The following is a 13738-nucleotide window of genomic DNA, read 5'->3' as shown; positions in this document are numbered from 1 at the left end:
TACCACAATCACCACCTGTCTTGATATGAAAAACTTATAGCGTCCACTGTTAACCTTTGGCTGTCTTGAAAATTCATGATTAATTTGTGGTCTTATGTTTTCTATACTACGTATTTTGATCCACGTTACTACTTTATTTCACCAACCAAGGCTTGCAGGGCACTGAAAAATACAATGAACTTTGGCAAAGGTGTCTGAAATCCCGAATAATGGAAATGATTCTTTTCTGTCACCTTTGCCATTTCATTCCTAGAGGCAAATCAATCACAGATGTAATTCACACTTATATCATGGCAGAAACCATGTTGGTTTGAATCTATTGTCGTGATTTCCAAAGTGTTTATATTGCTTTAATTTTTAATGGTCACTTAAATTACTGTTTGTTTTTAGGATGGTTACTTAAATCATTGTGGCAGCAGTGGCATAGGGTATACTTAGATGAACAGATATGATGAGAAACTCACATGTAAATCTGTAGGAGCTGAGCAGTGTGATGCCTACCTGCATGAATGTTCTCACTGCACTAAACACAGCATACTTAGTATGTTCAGGTAAACTGGCTTGAATTTACAACAGGGTAGGAAGAAGCAGAGACGTGTCTTTCACTATGTTGGACTGTCTCATAGCACCTTCTAACAGTGTAATTACCCTAATTTTCATGAAGCTGTTAAAAATTCTTTTTTCTGCCTAGCACTAAATATGTCTGGTTTTTAGGTAAAACTAGTCTTAGACATAGACATGGTCCAAATCAGTCTGTATTGGGTAATGCAGGAGTCTTTCTGTCCTACCTGCATATGCTTTAGAACTGCTTTGCAGAGCAGATGGTAGCTAATTTCTTGTATCTTTAACAAAATATTATTGTTTATAACCTTCAATGTTACTGTAATGCAACTGTAAAACAACTCTTACTTTCTGTGTCCACTGAATATCTTCCATAATTATTAAAACATTTCTGTATTTGAGCAGTAGGTTCAGATGCTTCTTATCTTGAAGATCCATCGTGAGGTAACATTTAGAAGATGAAAGGAATTATCAAAGTGTAAATTATACAACAAACCTGTGTTGCCATTTCTGTACCTTATCCCAAGATTTAGAAGTTCCTCTCGAACTTGTGCCAGCTTGACTCAATGGTTTTGCATAGTTTAGCCCAGTGTGTGTCTGTGTGTATATAAATATAGCTTTGATTCTCTTGCTCTATTGACCTTGAAGTTGTACTTGATTTATGCCAGCGCTTGGATACTTAGAACTGTGCATGAAGTAAATTTCAGTTTAGGATTTGGTTGGGGGTTTTTAAACAGATCCTAATCTGAATTGCATCCTAAAAGGTTTGTTTTAGGCTTGCTGTAATTATCTGAAACATCAAATATGTTTCCTTTATTTCATGATAACATATCTTTGCTTCCTTTCAGATCAAAAGGGATAATCCTGAATATTGCATCAGCTGCTGGGATGTATCCAACTCCACTACTGACTCTTTACTCTGCAACCAAGGTAAGTGTTCTTTTCCACACTAAAATCAAGTGTCAAACATAGGCCAACAATAACAGAAATAAATGTTTTGGTGTCCATCTAGTGGTGCTTTCATGAACTAAAAGTGCAGAGTTTCTACCTTGACTTTTTCCAATAGTGGAAGAGAGAAAACTGAGTGCAAGGGTTTATTGGCATGGAAATGACTATTTTATGTATTTCCTCATGCATTACATTTTTACATGGAAAAGGATGCTAGTGTACCAAGCAGCAAGCTTAGTGGGAGGCTGAGAAAGAACACTGACTAAGTTTAACACACGTTATTACTATTTTGATTTTGAGACTTTTTTTCTCCTAAATTCTGTGATGATTCTATGATCTACATTTCATCTTAAATTTTTCTGCTCTGGTTTCTCTTTGTGTCATTGGGACAGTTTCGTTTTTTTGCAGCTGGTCCTATTTTTTTCCCCAAAGGTAATTACAGGGAATTCTAAAAGATCCCCCTAAAATATTTCCAGTGAATGCCGTAAAGACAGTATGGGTACACAGTATGGAATTGAAGCATATGGGGTAAAACTGAATGCAAGAGACATTTACACCGGTGTTAAAGCAATATGGCACTACAGCTTTTTCAGCCATCCCTGGTAATTACCTGAAATACTCCCAGGGTTTCAGAGTCTAAGCAGAACCTTGACAGGATGAAGAAACCTTCAGTAGTGTCATTCACATCAGAACAGACCTACGTGTTTTCTAGACTCTCAGTAACGTCCTCGTACTCCCAGAAAGGAGTTGATGCACACTATTTTATTCATACTAAAGGAGAGGATATTTAAGTTTAGAAGTCTGAGGTGGTTTTAGCTGATAGAATTTCTTCTTGAAATAGCTGTTTCCTGAGAGGACAGTTCTTTGTTTTAATACAAGTGGTCACTTTTGTTGTGGCGATGCCTTCAGCTTTATGGAATGAATTGAGCATCTGATTTTAGTGATAATATCCCTTACGCTGCCTTGGTTAGTCTTTTTTTCAATGGGAATCTCAAATATTTCTTCCCCTCCACCTAGAAGCTAAATTACAGGTCAAGTAATCTGCCTATTCTCAGCACTGCTCATCTTCTACCACAGCAAGATTAGTAAGCATGAAAGTGACTCCCCTAATGTAGCTATAGAAAGACTGTATCTGCAATTTCTAGGTTTTTTTTTTCCTCTCATCTATATAGAGGGGGTTTAAAGCATAGTATCCTTCAGGTCTAAGTCAATGACTTTGACTAAATAGCAGGAACAGATGCAGTCCAACTCTTTAACCTTCCTGTGGAGAATTCCCTAGTTTACAATGAAATGAGACACTTTTAAAGGAATCATAGTGCTATTTTCTGACAGGTTTACCTATCTACCTGTGTTAATGCTAATGAGAAGTGAAATATGATTATACCTTCTCCTCCTTCCCTGTCATATCTTTAGTGTTTGGGTTTGATATTGGATATTTGGATATCCAAGGAGAAGAAATTTTCTCAAATGAAATGCTTATCTGCTTATTCAGGGAATGTTTACTTAGAGAGCATTCTTTAAGTTCACAATTTTTGGGAGACTTGAGCATCAGAAGTAGAAAACCTTTAAAAAAATGCTTCAAGAAGAAAAACTCCAAAGCTTATTTGTATACTGGAAGTTGCTTTTTCTTCTCGTATGAAATGAACATTCTCTTTATGGCAAGCTCTTTGCAACCAGTAGAGATTAAAGTCTTTTTATACTGTATATTTGGAGCAGTATGTAATATCAGACTTCAGTCATGGAGGAATAGTTAGAAATTTGAATGATCAAAGCACTTTTATTAACATAATATAGTTCTTTTTAGTAGATTATCGGTATACTCTGTGCAGTTATCACACGTTGACCTGGCAGCTGTGTTCAGGGACTGCACTGAACTATTTGCGTATCTATGCACATGCCTTATTGTTGTGAGAGGATGCCCAACTCACTTGAACAGTTGCTCTAGACTAGACTTTCACACTTGTTCATGTTGAGTGCTGAATTTCATTACAAACTTAAGGGAAAGGGAGAAGAAAAGAACAGTTGGACAGCAGATCAGCTTTTTTGGTTTAAGGAGCTTCCTTCTAGCTTGTACGTGCGACTTGAAGATGAAGAATAAAAGGACCTATTTGCTACATAGCAAAACCTAGTTTTCTTTCAGATCTTGAGCATGCTCAGAAGAGTGTCCATAGAAATAGACCAGTGGCATGGGAGTGTTTCTGTTGCTTCTTGTGTAGGCTGAGTGCAGTGGGATGACCTTGATAGGAGAAACACTGGGCGCTGCCAACTTCAAGTGCTGATTTCAATTAGGACTTTTGTTAAACCACCGGTGACATGGTGACCAAAGGAAGACTGTAAAACAGGTGCAGTACTAGAGCTTTGCTGTTTGTTTTGAAACTGGTCTGAAGAAACTGCTTCTTAAATACTTGAACCAATTTATTTAGTATTTATTTTAGCTTCAAGCATGGATAAGATAGCTTAGTTCGTTCAGTTGGAGGTACTCCATTCATCCTAGTTGGTTGTATCATTTCATTAAAACAAGAACCATAGCAGAACCTGATATTTTGTCTCACTGGACTGCAGGAGGGAAAAGTGGAAAGGTGGTTTAGAATAACTTGGGAAGTGGGAATCTACACTGGTTTGAACTTCTGAGTAGCCTTGGATTCTTAGGATAATAATTCCTGGCATGGTTATGGAGGTGGCTGAATGAGCTTTGAGGGCATCTTTAAGGCAGATACTAACACCCACCTTTTAAGCCCTCTGACTTTTCTTTGAACTTTGAGTCTCATAATTTCTAAAACTTCCAGAAGTCTTGTAATTTCTAAAACTTCTCTTCTTCTTTGGAAGAGAATCTGTGAAGGTGGACTTGAGGACTAGGAAGAAGGAACACCATAGGGTGGCATTCTTAAAAGCATAAAGGCAGAAGACCAAGTGTTTAAACACTATGTTCTAAAAACCATGCACAAGAGAAACCCACTTAAATTACTCTTGAAAAAGTATAAGGAGGTGTGTATGGCCAGTCTTCGCGAGCGAAGATTTGGGAAGGGTCATTAACCCTTCGAGCCTGCGCAGTGGATTTTTTAGGTGAGACCCAGTGTGCGCTGAACTGAGCCCACCCTTTAATCCTGAGGTTCATCTGCCGGGGCCGAGCAAGCTTGGACAGTGGCAGTGAGGGTCTCAGAACGTAGGTTTGTTTAGAGTGACCTTCTCTTAGATGAATTGCCTTACAGGACTAACAAGCTCCATCTGCCCGGGGGGCTGGGAATCGAACCCGGGTCGCAGTGGTGAAAGTGCTGCACCCTAACCATTAGACCACCAGGGGCCCTTAATAAGGAGGTGACATACGTAATGAACAATGTGAACATAAAAGTCTTATTTTCCTTTTTTTTACCTAGGCTTTATATAACAAATCTAGTTCTTTTTTCTTCTAAATTTGCTTAGATTGAGCCTCGCTTCTGTAAAAATACTTCATAAACATAGGGTTTCTATTCGAATGGCATTGCTCTTATATGCAAAGTTTCATTGAGAACCTGAGGTTTTTCACTTTGAAAACAGGAACTCTGAAGGGTAATTCAAATATGCTTCAAAAAAACCGGCAGACTAGAGTTTTCATTTTAGCTTGTAGCATGCTGCATGTTTCCGTTCTTTTCTCTCTAGGTTTTTGTGGATTACTTCTCCCAAGGCCTCCATGCAGAATACAAGAGCAAGGGCATTATTGTGCAGGTGAGTAGTTTGTTTCATGTAAGTGTGGTTACCACAGCAACATTGGTGTCTTGGTAACAAAAAGGAATCAGCATATTCTCTTATTCGTGACTGTGTGACACAGATTAAGGATAAACATTTCTTTTGATCCCATTAGCAGCTTTCTTACTTGGAAACAATGGGTCTTGGAGCAACAAAAAAAATGGTTTGTTTTCGTGTGGATTTGGTTTGGGTTTTTAGCTCATGGTGCTATTTGAATCTTTATGTATAATGTGTTCCATAAAACTGTGCAACTCTGTAGAATATATCTTTATGCAATTTCATCTACTGGAATACACTTGTGGAGTGCATTTGTGCAGACATTCCATTGGTAACAGCTCAAAAGACTCAGATAGTAGAGTCCCTGCAGTGTCAGTGAATCAACTACAAGTGTAAGCATAGTTGAAGAATGAACGAAAGCATCAAATATCCTTTGTGTGTAGTGAACTGATCTAATTTTTCATATTACTAATGAGTTTTGTTTCATGCTCCCCCTCATTTGTTTATCTTCCATGGTTTTATTTATTTTTTATGAGGCATAAAAGCAAGCCAAACCAGTTTCTCACAGCTTTATAGGATTTTGTTTTAATATCACTTCTCACGTACTCTTAGTTTTTGCTTCCAACGTTGAAATTTCCAGCTTTGGCCGCAACTACTGATCTTTTCATTGCTGATTAAACCTGTTCTCTCCAGAACAAGAGTTAGTTTGATAAAACTGGTATGAGATCTTACCTGTACTGTGAAGACACGGTATATCTTTTTAAAATTCATTTAGGGATCTTATGAACAGGATTAGCCTATGTCCATGTCTGTCATTCTTCTATTCTGTGTGGTGGTTCTAAAAACCATCTGAACTCTTGAGAGCACAGCTTTTGGTACTGGCTAATAATATAGGGAAGTTGTTACCAGCTTAAGGCTATGTTACCTTTTTGATGTGCTAGATTTTTTTTTTCCTTAAAGCATACTTAACAAAACATTTCCTTATTACTAGGAAATGTCCCAGTTCCTGAGGATGGATTGCATTAAGAAAAAAGACAATTGCTGGATGAGCTATTCCCATGCAGTCACTGACCCTTTAATGGGAACCTCTTGTAAACCTAGATTTCACCTTATACTAAACATCTTAAGGAATACTCTTTATTTTGGGATCTGTTGGCAGTGGGGAGGAAAGGTAGCAAAGGTGGACCCTGAAAGCATTCTAACTGCTTGACTTTAGTTTTACAGTGGTAACATTATAAGTTGTAGTACAGCTCTGAAAGCATGACTTCTCCTCTGAGTGCTTGATTCTGTGCCCTAGCACTCTGAGATGTACCTTTAGCTAAACCAATGTGCACCAATGTGCATAAGACGGTAGCATTCTGAACAGGTACAGTTTCACCACACAGGGTGGTTTTGTATGCTCTCAGTTCTTGAAGTGGATTAAGCTGGAGTAATTTGTAGTGGTTTTTGTCTCCTCGTTACTTTCTCTTTTCACAGGGCTTCAGCCTCAAGCTGTCCATCAATTCATCAGTCTTTACCACGTGGCAAGTTCCTTACAGCTTTCTCTTCACTTTTACCCTCCTATATTATTTCTGTCTCTCCAGTGTGTTTCGAATTGTGTTACTTGCAGATTTAGCTTCATTATCAGGCAGCTGTTCTTCCGATCCGTTTCATCTACCTGCCATGTGGCCTTCTCTCAATCTGTGATCACAATCTCAAAATGAGACTGAAGGAACTGATAGAGTATTTCTCTTTCCTACATCAATAATATGAAGTCTTCTGGGAGGACTTCTTTCCTGCTGAAGTCTACGTACAAACTGTGAGGCACAGGCTCCTTCATCACGTAGCTTCACTGGCAATAGAGATGGTGTGAATTTTTGGGGGCATGTTTTGTGGTACAGTATCTAACCTCTGCCTTTGTTTTCTGGTGTTTTCTTAGGTAAGGCTGCTCATAGCTACCTCAGTGTGAGAGTACTTAGGGACAGATGCTTGCAGGAGAAAGAAGTGTCACATCTTTGAGATGTCTTGTTTCTGTGTGCGTTTGTCTCCTCCTCCCCAAATTTTGCCTAAATAGTATTCTATCAGTGTGAGACTAGAAAAAGGAGAAGCAGGTACTGTTTGTTTAAGACTATGGAATACCTATTGAAACTGAAAAGGTAAATAACCCAGTAACTCATGCTTAGCTAAAGGCATTAAACACAGTATGAATGTATATGGTCTAGAAAAGATTTTGTAGCTTTTGAGTATAAATAAGCCAGGAAAAGGCTTTACGGTGTCTTACATTTTTAAGATTATAAACAAATTAAAAATTAAATGTAGCATTCTGTATCTACATTTGTGTTTTCCTGTACAAAGCTTCACAGGTTGTGCTAAGCTGTCTTTTTGTGACTCCAGTGTTGGCTAAGGGTGCTGAATTCCTGACAGTACTGTTCTTTATCCCCTAAATGTAGACAGTGAATTGCCATTGAGTTATCTGGTTCTGATGATCAATAGCTGTCATGGCTTCAATTTGTTATGCTAATTTTATTGCAGTCCATGTCCTTGGTTCTCCTGTTTCAGCCTAAGTCACTATAAACCACTAATGAATATTACAAGTACCTTCCTGTGAAGACTAGCTGATGTATCTCCTTCAATCCCTTAGGAAGACTGCATCCCTCTTAGATTATTTTTTTTTAAATTAATCTCTGTGACCTTCAGAAGCGTAGCACTTTTAATTCCAAACTTGCCCTTCCAGCTGAGATCATAATTTAAACCAGTTAACTTTTGCCATGCCAATACTTGCAAAGTACCACTGTGTGAAAAGTGTAAAAACGTGCTGGAGCGATTTTAGCAATTTCTTACTTTCAACATAAAATGTATCAGTCTTGTTCAAGAGGATTGCCTCCTGAGGAAGCTTAGTTTTGATAGTAATATAGTGCTTTTGTTCCAATGTAGCCATCTTTAGATTAAAAATATACTCTTCTGGCTGACAGGTCTACTTAATTTTACAGAAGCAGCACAGTATTAGCATGGTTTAAAATTCTGTATGTTTACATAGAGAAAAAAGGCAAAAGAAGAGGAATGAGGAATAAGTTGACAACGACTTTTCCCAAGACTTTTTGGGAAAGATCTCTCACTGAAAGGTTTCTGCAGACTTTCTGAAACCTTTGCTCTTTTACTATGTCTGAAAATATTGCTTGGTTCTTTGTACATTTCATTTAGTCCCTTTTGTAACTTCAGTTAGTTACTGGCATTTTCTCTATGTACTTTGTTACTATGCATAGCACGAGCCTAACAGTAGATACTTTCCCTACCTGTTTTCTTTTATTGTATCCACTACATAAAATATCAAATAACAAAATCATTAAAATATTCATTTAAAAGGATCTCTAAAAAGTTTTCTAACTTAACTCCTGCTCTCCCAGCAGTCAAATTGCCCAACAATTAGCAGTGGGATTGCTGCTGACGCTAGGTCATGGGCTAGTCATGGCTTTATCCAGCCAAATCTTGGAAACCTTCAAGGACAGGGATGCTGTGAACTCTCTGGACAGCCTGTTTGAGTGTAGTACTGCTCTCCTAGCAAAAAGGCTTTCTCCCTAGTGTCCAGTCTGACAGCCTGCAGCCAAAATTGGCTCGTTATTCTATCTGGTACTACCAAGAAGAGTTTGGTTCTTATCTTCATAAGTACCATTGAAATAACTTTAGGCAGGTAAAAGGCCACCACTAGCTTCCTTTTTACCTCACTGAACAGGCCCAGCTCTCTTTCCAGGTATTCACAAAAGTGTGCTGTTACCAAACTAATGTCTAATGGCATTGTCTTCCCACAGAGTTTTTTAGCTTTGCCTTTTAGCTTTCCGTACAGGTCAGCTTTGGTTAATGCAATTCATTCATTTCCCCTTTGTGTCCCCCACTGTCCTTTTCCCCACATAGGAACTAGTAGGAAACTTCTTTGGCAACATCTGAGAGTTCAGATCTTTTTAATATCTTAAAAATAAGGTAAAATAGGTGATGAAATTGTGTAAACAAGCTATTCTGACTTTGGAGGACTTAACTGTCATGTGACAGTTCAGGACTTGAGATCTGACTTCTTACATCCATATGATATTCAAGAACCTAATTCTAAGTCAGTTTTAATAAGCATCAGAGCTGTAAGCAGTAGCAAGTGTTTCAAGTGAGCAAGACTCATCATATTGCAGTGCAGGCTAGGCTTTCCCTGAATAAAGAGAGTTATTTGGCCAGGTAGTGTGGATTATATTTCTCTGAATGCAAAATGCTGAAACGCTTTAGGCAGTGAATTTTTGTTTTATTCTGTTACGCCAGTTTTAGATATGGTGCACGAATGTCCGAGTTTCTCGTGGGAAGGAAGAAGGGGGAAAAACTAAATAGATTCAACAGGTCTCTCGATACGAAGAGGGTAAATCTAATGTATCTAAAATAAAATACCCCTCCTTCTGTTTTCTGGAGTGCACTTGGGAGAAGGAAAATGTTGGACTGTAATCCTGTGATTCTATGTGCCTTGAAATCTGTGGATGAATCCGGTAGTGCTACTATATGCTTGCTTTTTCAAGTATCCTCATGCACAGTTGTTTGCCCCTTCATGCTATCCAGTGGCTTAACTGGGTAATGCAGTTCACTTTTGAAGTCTGTTTTGAGCAGAGGAAGACAGAGAATAAATCATAACTGTTGTGCCACTAAGTGTGGGGATGTTGCAAATATAATTTGGTGGTGAATAAGAAGCCTAGCATTTAATTTTTTTAAAAACACCAGACCTAGAGATTCAGTTTAGGAGTGTAATCTGAAAAATAGATGAGGTTCACATTCTGGAGCTGAAATGAGGTATCTGTGCTGTTAGGGTAACAGAATGAGTAGTTTTCTTATCTAAGCATTTGTAGCTTTTGGTGACTTGAAAGGCAATGGTAACTGCTTACACTTCTGAAATTTAAGTCTCCATGTTTTTCCTTTCCATTTAAAAGTGGACTCCCGCAGTCTATTTTCAAAAGTCCCATTTATAGAGAGAAGGGCATGGTTTTGACATTCTAAGGTGAGGAAATGAGCAGACATACCAATGTTTCCTGCTTGTGGTGGTCAAATTCCTGTTGAAATGTGCATGGCTATGGCATGGATAAGCACTCAATGAGAACTGAAGGAGTCCTTTCCCCCATGTGCTATGCTGCTGAGAGCATGATAGTAAATGTTTCTGAGGTCAAGCATGTGTGATTGTTGTTCTTCAAGAGACTAACATGGGGAAGCAAGTTTACAAACTACAACTTGCCAAAATATACTGATTCTTGGGATAGTATTCTCATTTGGAGAAGTGGACGCATACTTCTCAGGTATCTGCTGTAAAGGTACGTGAATGATAGTGCTCACTAGATGAGCAATAGTGACCTTATGGATTGAATCACAAGTAGAGCCACCAACAGTGTCTTAGGAGGTCCTTGTCAAAGTGTTGGTAAAGTTCCAACCTTTCTTAGCCTGTGAGATATGGTATGTTTAATATCTAAGTGGCTATAGATAAGGGTTTTTTTGATTACATTTTTAGAGGCCTAAATTGAGGACAAGTTGAAAGCATTGCCAAAGCCATGACTATGAGGAAGGAACATTGCTTCCTATTGTACAAGTGTATATGCATTTTCCTTTCCTTCTCAAGTAGCACGAGCTGGGGATAGGTGGAATGTGGTTTTGGATCCCCCAGGTCTATCTTGCCCTACCACAGACATGCCTTTGTGCTATCAACATCCCTCCATCAACAGTGTACCCATGCTGCTTCCTCTTGCTTTTTCATTATGGGCAGTTATGAGACCCAGTGTCACTTTTTCTGTTGGTTTCAAACATTGCTATAGAAGCCCGTTAACTGTGCTCTGTTTCTTCATCCTTCCTTACGTCCTTGTGTACTCTGGTACTGATAATCTCCTCCATCCTCTGAGCCCTGCTGTGGAGTTACACAGTGTTTCAAGTCTCTTGGTGTTCTCTTTTCTTCTTACTCCTCCTGCCTTCCCGTTTGTCTCTGTACCAAACTGCAGAGTGGTTACTATAAAATCCTTGTCTTGGATTCTGTGCCTCCTTCCCACGCAAACACTGGGAGTTTACTACAGAGAAGCAACAGTAGAGCATTTTCTGTTAAGCACTTGGAATGAAGTTTTGTACTTGCAAGGTAAATTGTACAAACAGCTTTTCAACCATGTGCTTGCAGGAGTAGTTTTTCTAGGGCTTCAGCTGGGGATGCTGACTGTCAACAGATCACTGAACTGTGTCCAAATATGACCTGCAGGTTATCTGATTACAAAAGTTTTTGATCTTACATTGTGATCCCATTATGATCTTAGAATTGAAAATAAGGCTGGCTTAAGCTAGAATCAGGTTATCTGATTTCCAGTTACTTTAGTTCCTTGATGGATCTGTAAGTTAATCTGAAAGCATGCTCTACTTACCATGATTTTTCCTATGTGCAGAGTGTTCTACCATATTATGTGGCAACAAAAATGTCAAAAATCCGCACGCCGACCTTTGATAAGCCCAGTCCTGAAACATATGTCAGAGCTGCCTTGAGCACAGTAGGCCTGCAGTCCCGGACCAATGGGTGCCTACCTCATGCACTCATGGTAAGTCACCTTGGAAAATGTAAGGGTCTGAAATGTCCTTTGTGTTTATTATGGAAAAAGAGTCTTTAGTACAGCCTATAAAATGCTGAGACCTCATGCCCTCCTTTTTGTTTTATTCTTTTTTTTTTAGGCATGGGTCTTCTCTCTTCTACCTACATCTACTGCCATTAACTTAGTCATGAAAACAAACAAACAAATACGGGCTCGTTATTTGAAAAAAATGAAGCAGAAGTAAGTTGGAGACAACTTGATCTTGGAAGCCTGGGATTCCTACAGGTTCTATACCTGCAGCATCAAGTAGACCTAATGTTTTAAACATCTTCAATAGTAGGTGTACTTTCTAACATGCAAAACAGTCTTGTTTTCAGGATACAGGTGAAACAAAACTGTTGATTTTCAATATTGATTTAAAAATAGGCTTTATTTGTTTATAGATATTATGAGGGGGGAAGTGCTTTGAACTAAAATTGCACTGTGCTTTAAGAAATACTTTCATGGACTTGATCAGACATCGTGCTGTTGAGGAACATCTTGGTTATATCGTGTCATCACATCTATGTATTGTGCTCATGGGTGAAGGGCAGAAAAAGAGTAGTACTCACAGGTGGGCAGGAGAGGGAAGGGAGCATATTTATCTAAAAAGGTAACCTAGCACTATTTCCAGAGTATTGACCTCTTTCTCAGCTCAGGTTTTGGATTCTGCACTGTCAGCCAGCTCATGAATGCTCCCCTGCTTACATAGTCCAGTGTGATTTTTTGGTTATGAACTTGAGGGAAATGGGCCAAAAACCAAAATAAGTGTAATAGCTCATCTATAAATATATACATAAAATAACATTGCAAAAAGAAGCTAAATTCTTGGGTCTTGAATATGGATTCTACCTTTTCAGTAATATGTAATCTTCACAATTTGTAATAACATTTTTAAAAGTTCAGTGCCTGCTCTTTGTAATAGGTGGTGATAACACAATGTAGATAAATGTCACAAGTTACACGTTATATGCTGGTTGCTATGTAAAAGATTATGGGTACTTTAAATACAGAGCTTGAAATGAGTTACTCTCCTTGCAACGGTGGTTAAATTCTTTTTGAAGTATGTATCAGTCTGTCTTTTTGGTGAGGCCCTTTGAAATGTGAATCCTGAATATTTAGACAGCTTTAAAAGTGAGAACCAGTAAACTTTTCAAAATGTAGAACATTTTTAGTTTAGTCATGTTAAAATTAACTGATTTGTTTCATGGTTCTATTCTAAAATGGAGTGCTCCAGTGAGGCTCAAGTTACCTGACTCCAGGACACAGGGATCAGAGAACGTGAGAGAAGTCTGCACTGCTGTCTTCTGCATTTACCTAGTCTTTATTTAAAGATTTTGATCTCTAACATTCCTTTTTATAAAAATAAAATGTATAAAACTTGCAAGGCAAATGAAACTGTAAGCAGCTACCACTGTTTTCTGTGGTGACTTCCTATGGTTGAAAAGGGGAGGTTGTTTTCTATCCTTCAAAGAATAATTTCAAGCTCTGATTTTGAAGTAAAATGTATTGCACTGAGACGTGATTTGGGGCTAACATTTCTGTACATTGAAAAAACCTGAATACCGATGCAATGGTGCTGATCAAATCTGAGACGCAGATCCTATCCCATAGTTTTCTTAATTTTTTGGAACAGGGATGGTAAAGTCAGTGGTATTAGTTCTGTAAGAGCACATGATTTGGTTTGCTCTGGATCTGATGTGGAAGCATTGGACTAAAAAATCTGTATGTTTTTGACTTTGTAAAACAAATAAAATGGAACTTACTCTGACTCTTGAATGTGTTGTTCTTTTTCTTTAAAATGTTTGCCTGTACATTCAAATGCCTGATTGTCCTTTATCGTGTATAATAACACAGTGAAAATTACTGTACTTTTACATGCCAAAACCAAAGCTTTCATTAATCTGTTTTCCTGGCTG

The 13738-nt window shown here is 38.3% G+C and overlaps 1 protein-coding gene across 1 annotated transcript in view; it reads left to right on the top strand.

Annotated features, from left to right (window-relative positions):
- HSD17B12 (hydroxysteroid 17-beta dehydrogenase 12) overlaps positions 1 to 13595 on the top strand; it is an 85632-nt gene extending 72037 nt beyond the window's left edge. Inside the window, 4 exon segments of the mRNA XM_017811181.1 lie at positions 1410 to 1491; positions 5146 to 5211; positions 11640 to 11789; positions 11920 to 13595. Of these exon segments, the coding sequence (XP_017666670.1) occupies positions 1410 to 1491; positions 5146 to 5211; positions 11640 to 11789; positions 11920 to 12024 (403 nt within the window). The 3' untranslated portion in view covers positions 12025 to 13595.
- The last annotated feature ends 143 nt before the right edge of the window (positions 13596 to 13738 follow it).

The sequence above is a fragment of the Lepidothrix coronata genome, unplaced genomic scaffold, assembly GCF_001604755.1.
Source record: "Lepidothrix coronata isolate B3197 unplaced genomic scaffold, Lepidothrix_coronata-1.0 Scaffold1, whole genome shotgun sequence".
Classification (NCBI taxonomy): domain Eukaryota; kingdom Metazoa; phylum Chordata; class Aves; order Passeriformes; family Pipridae; genus Lepidothrix; species Lepidothrix coronata.
Note: the sequence above shows the minus strand (reverse complement) of the source record. Positions and strands in the feature narration are given on the sequence as shown.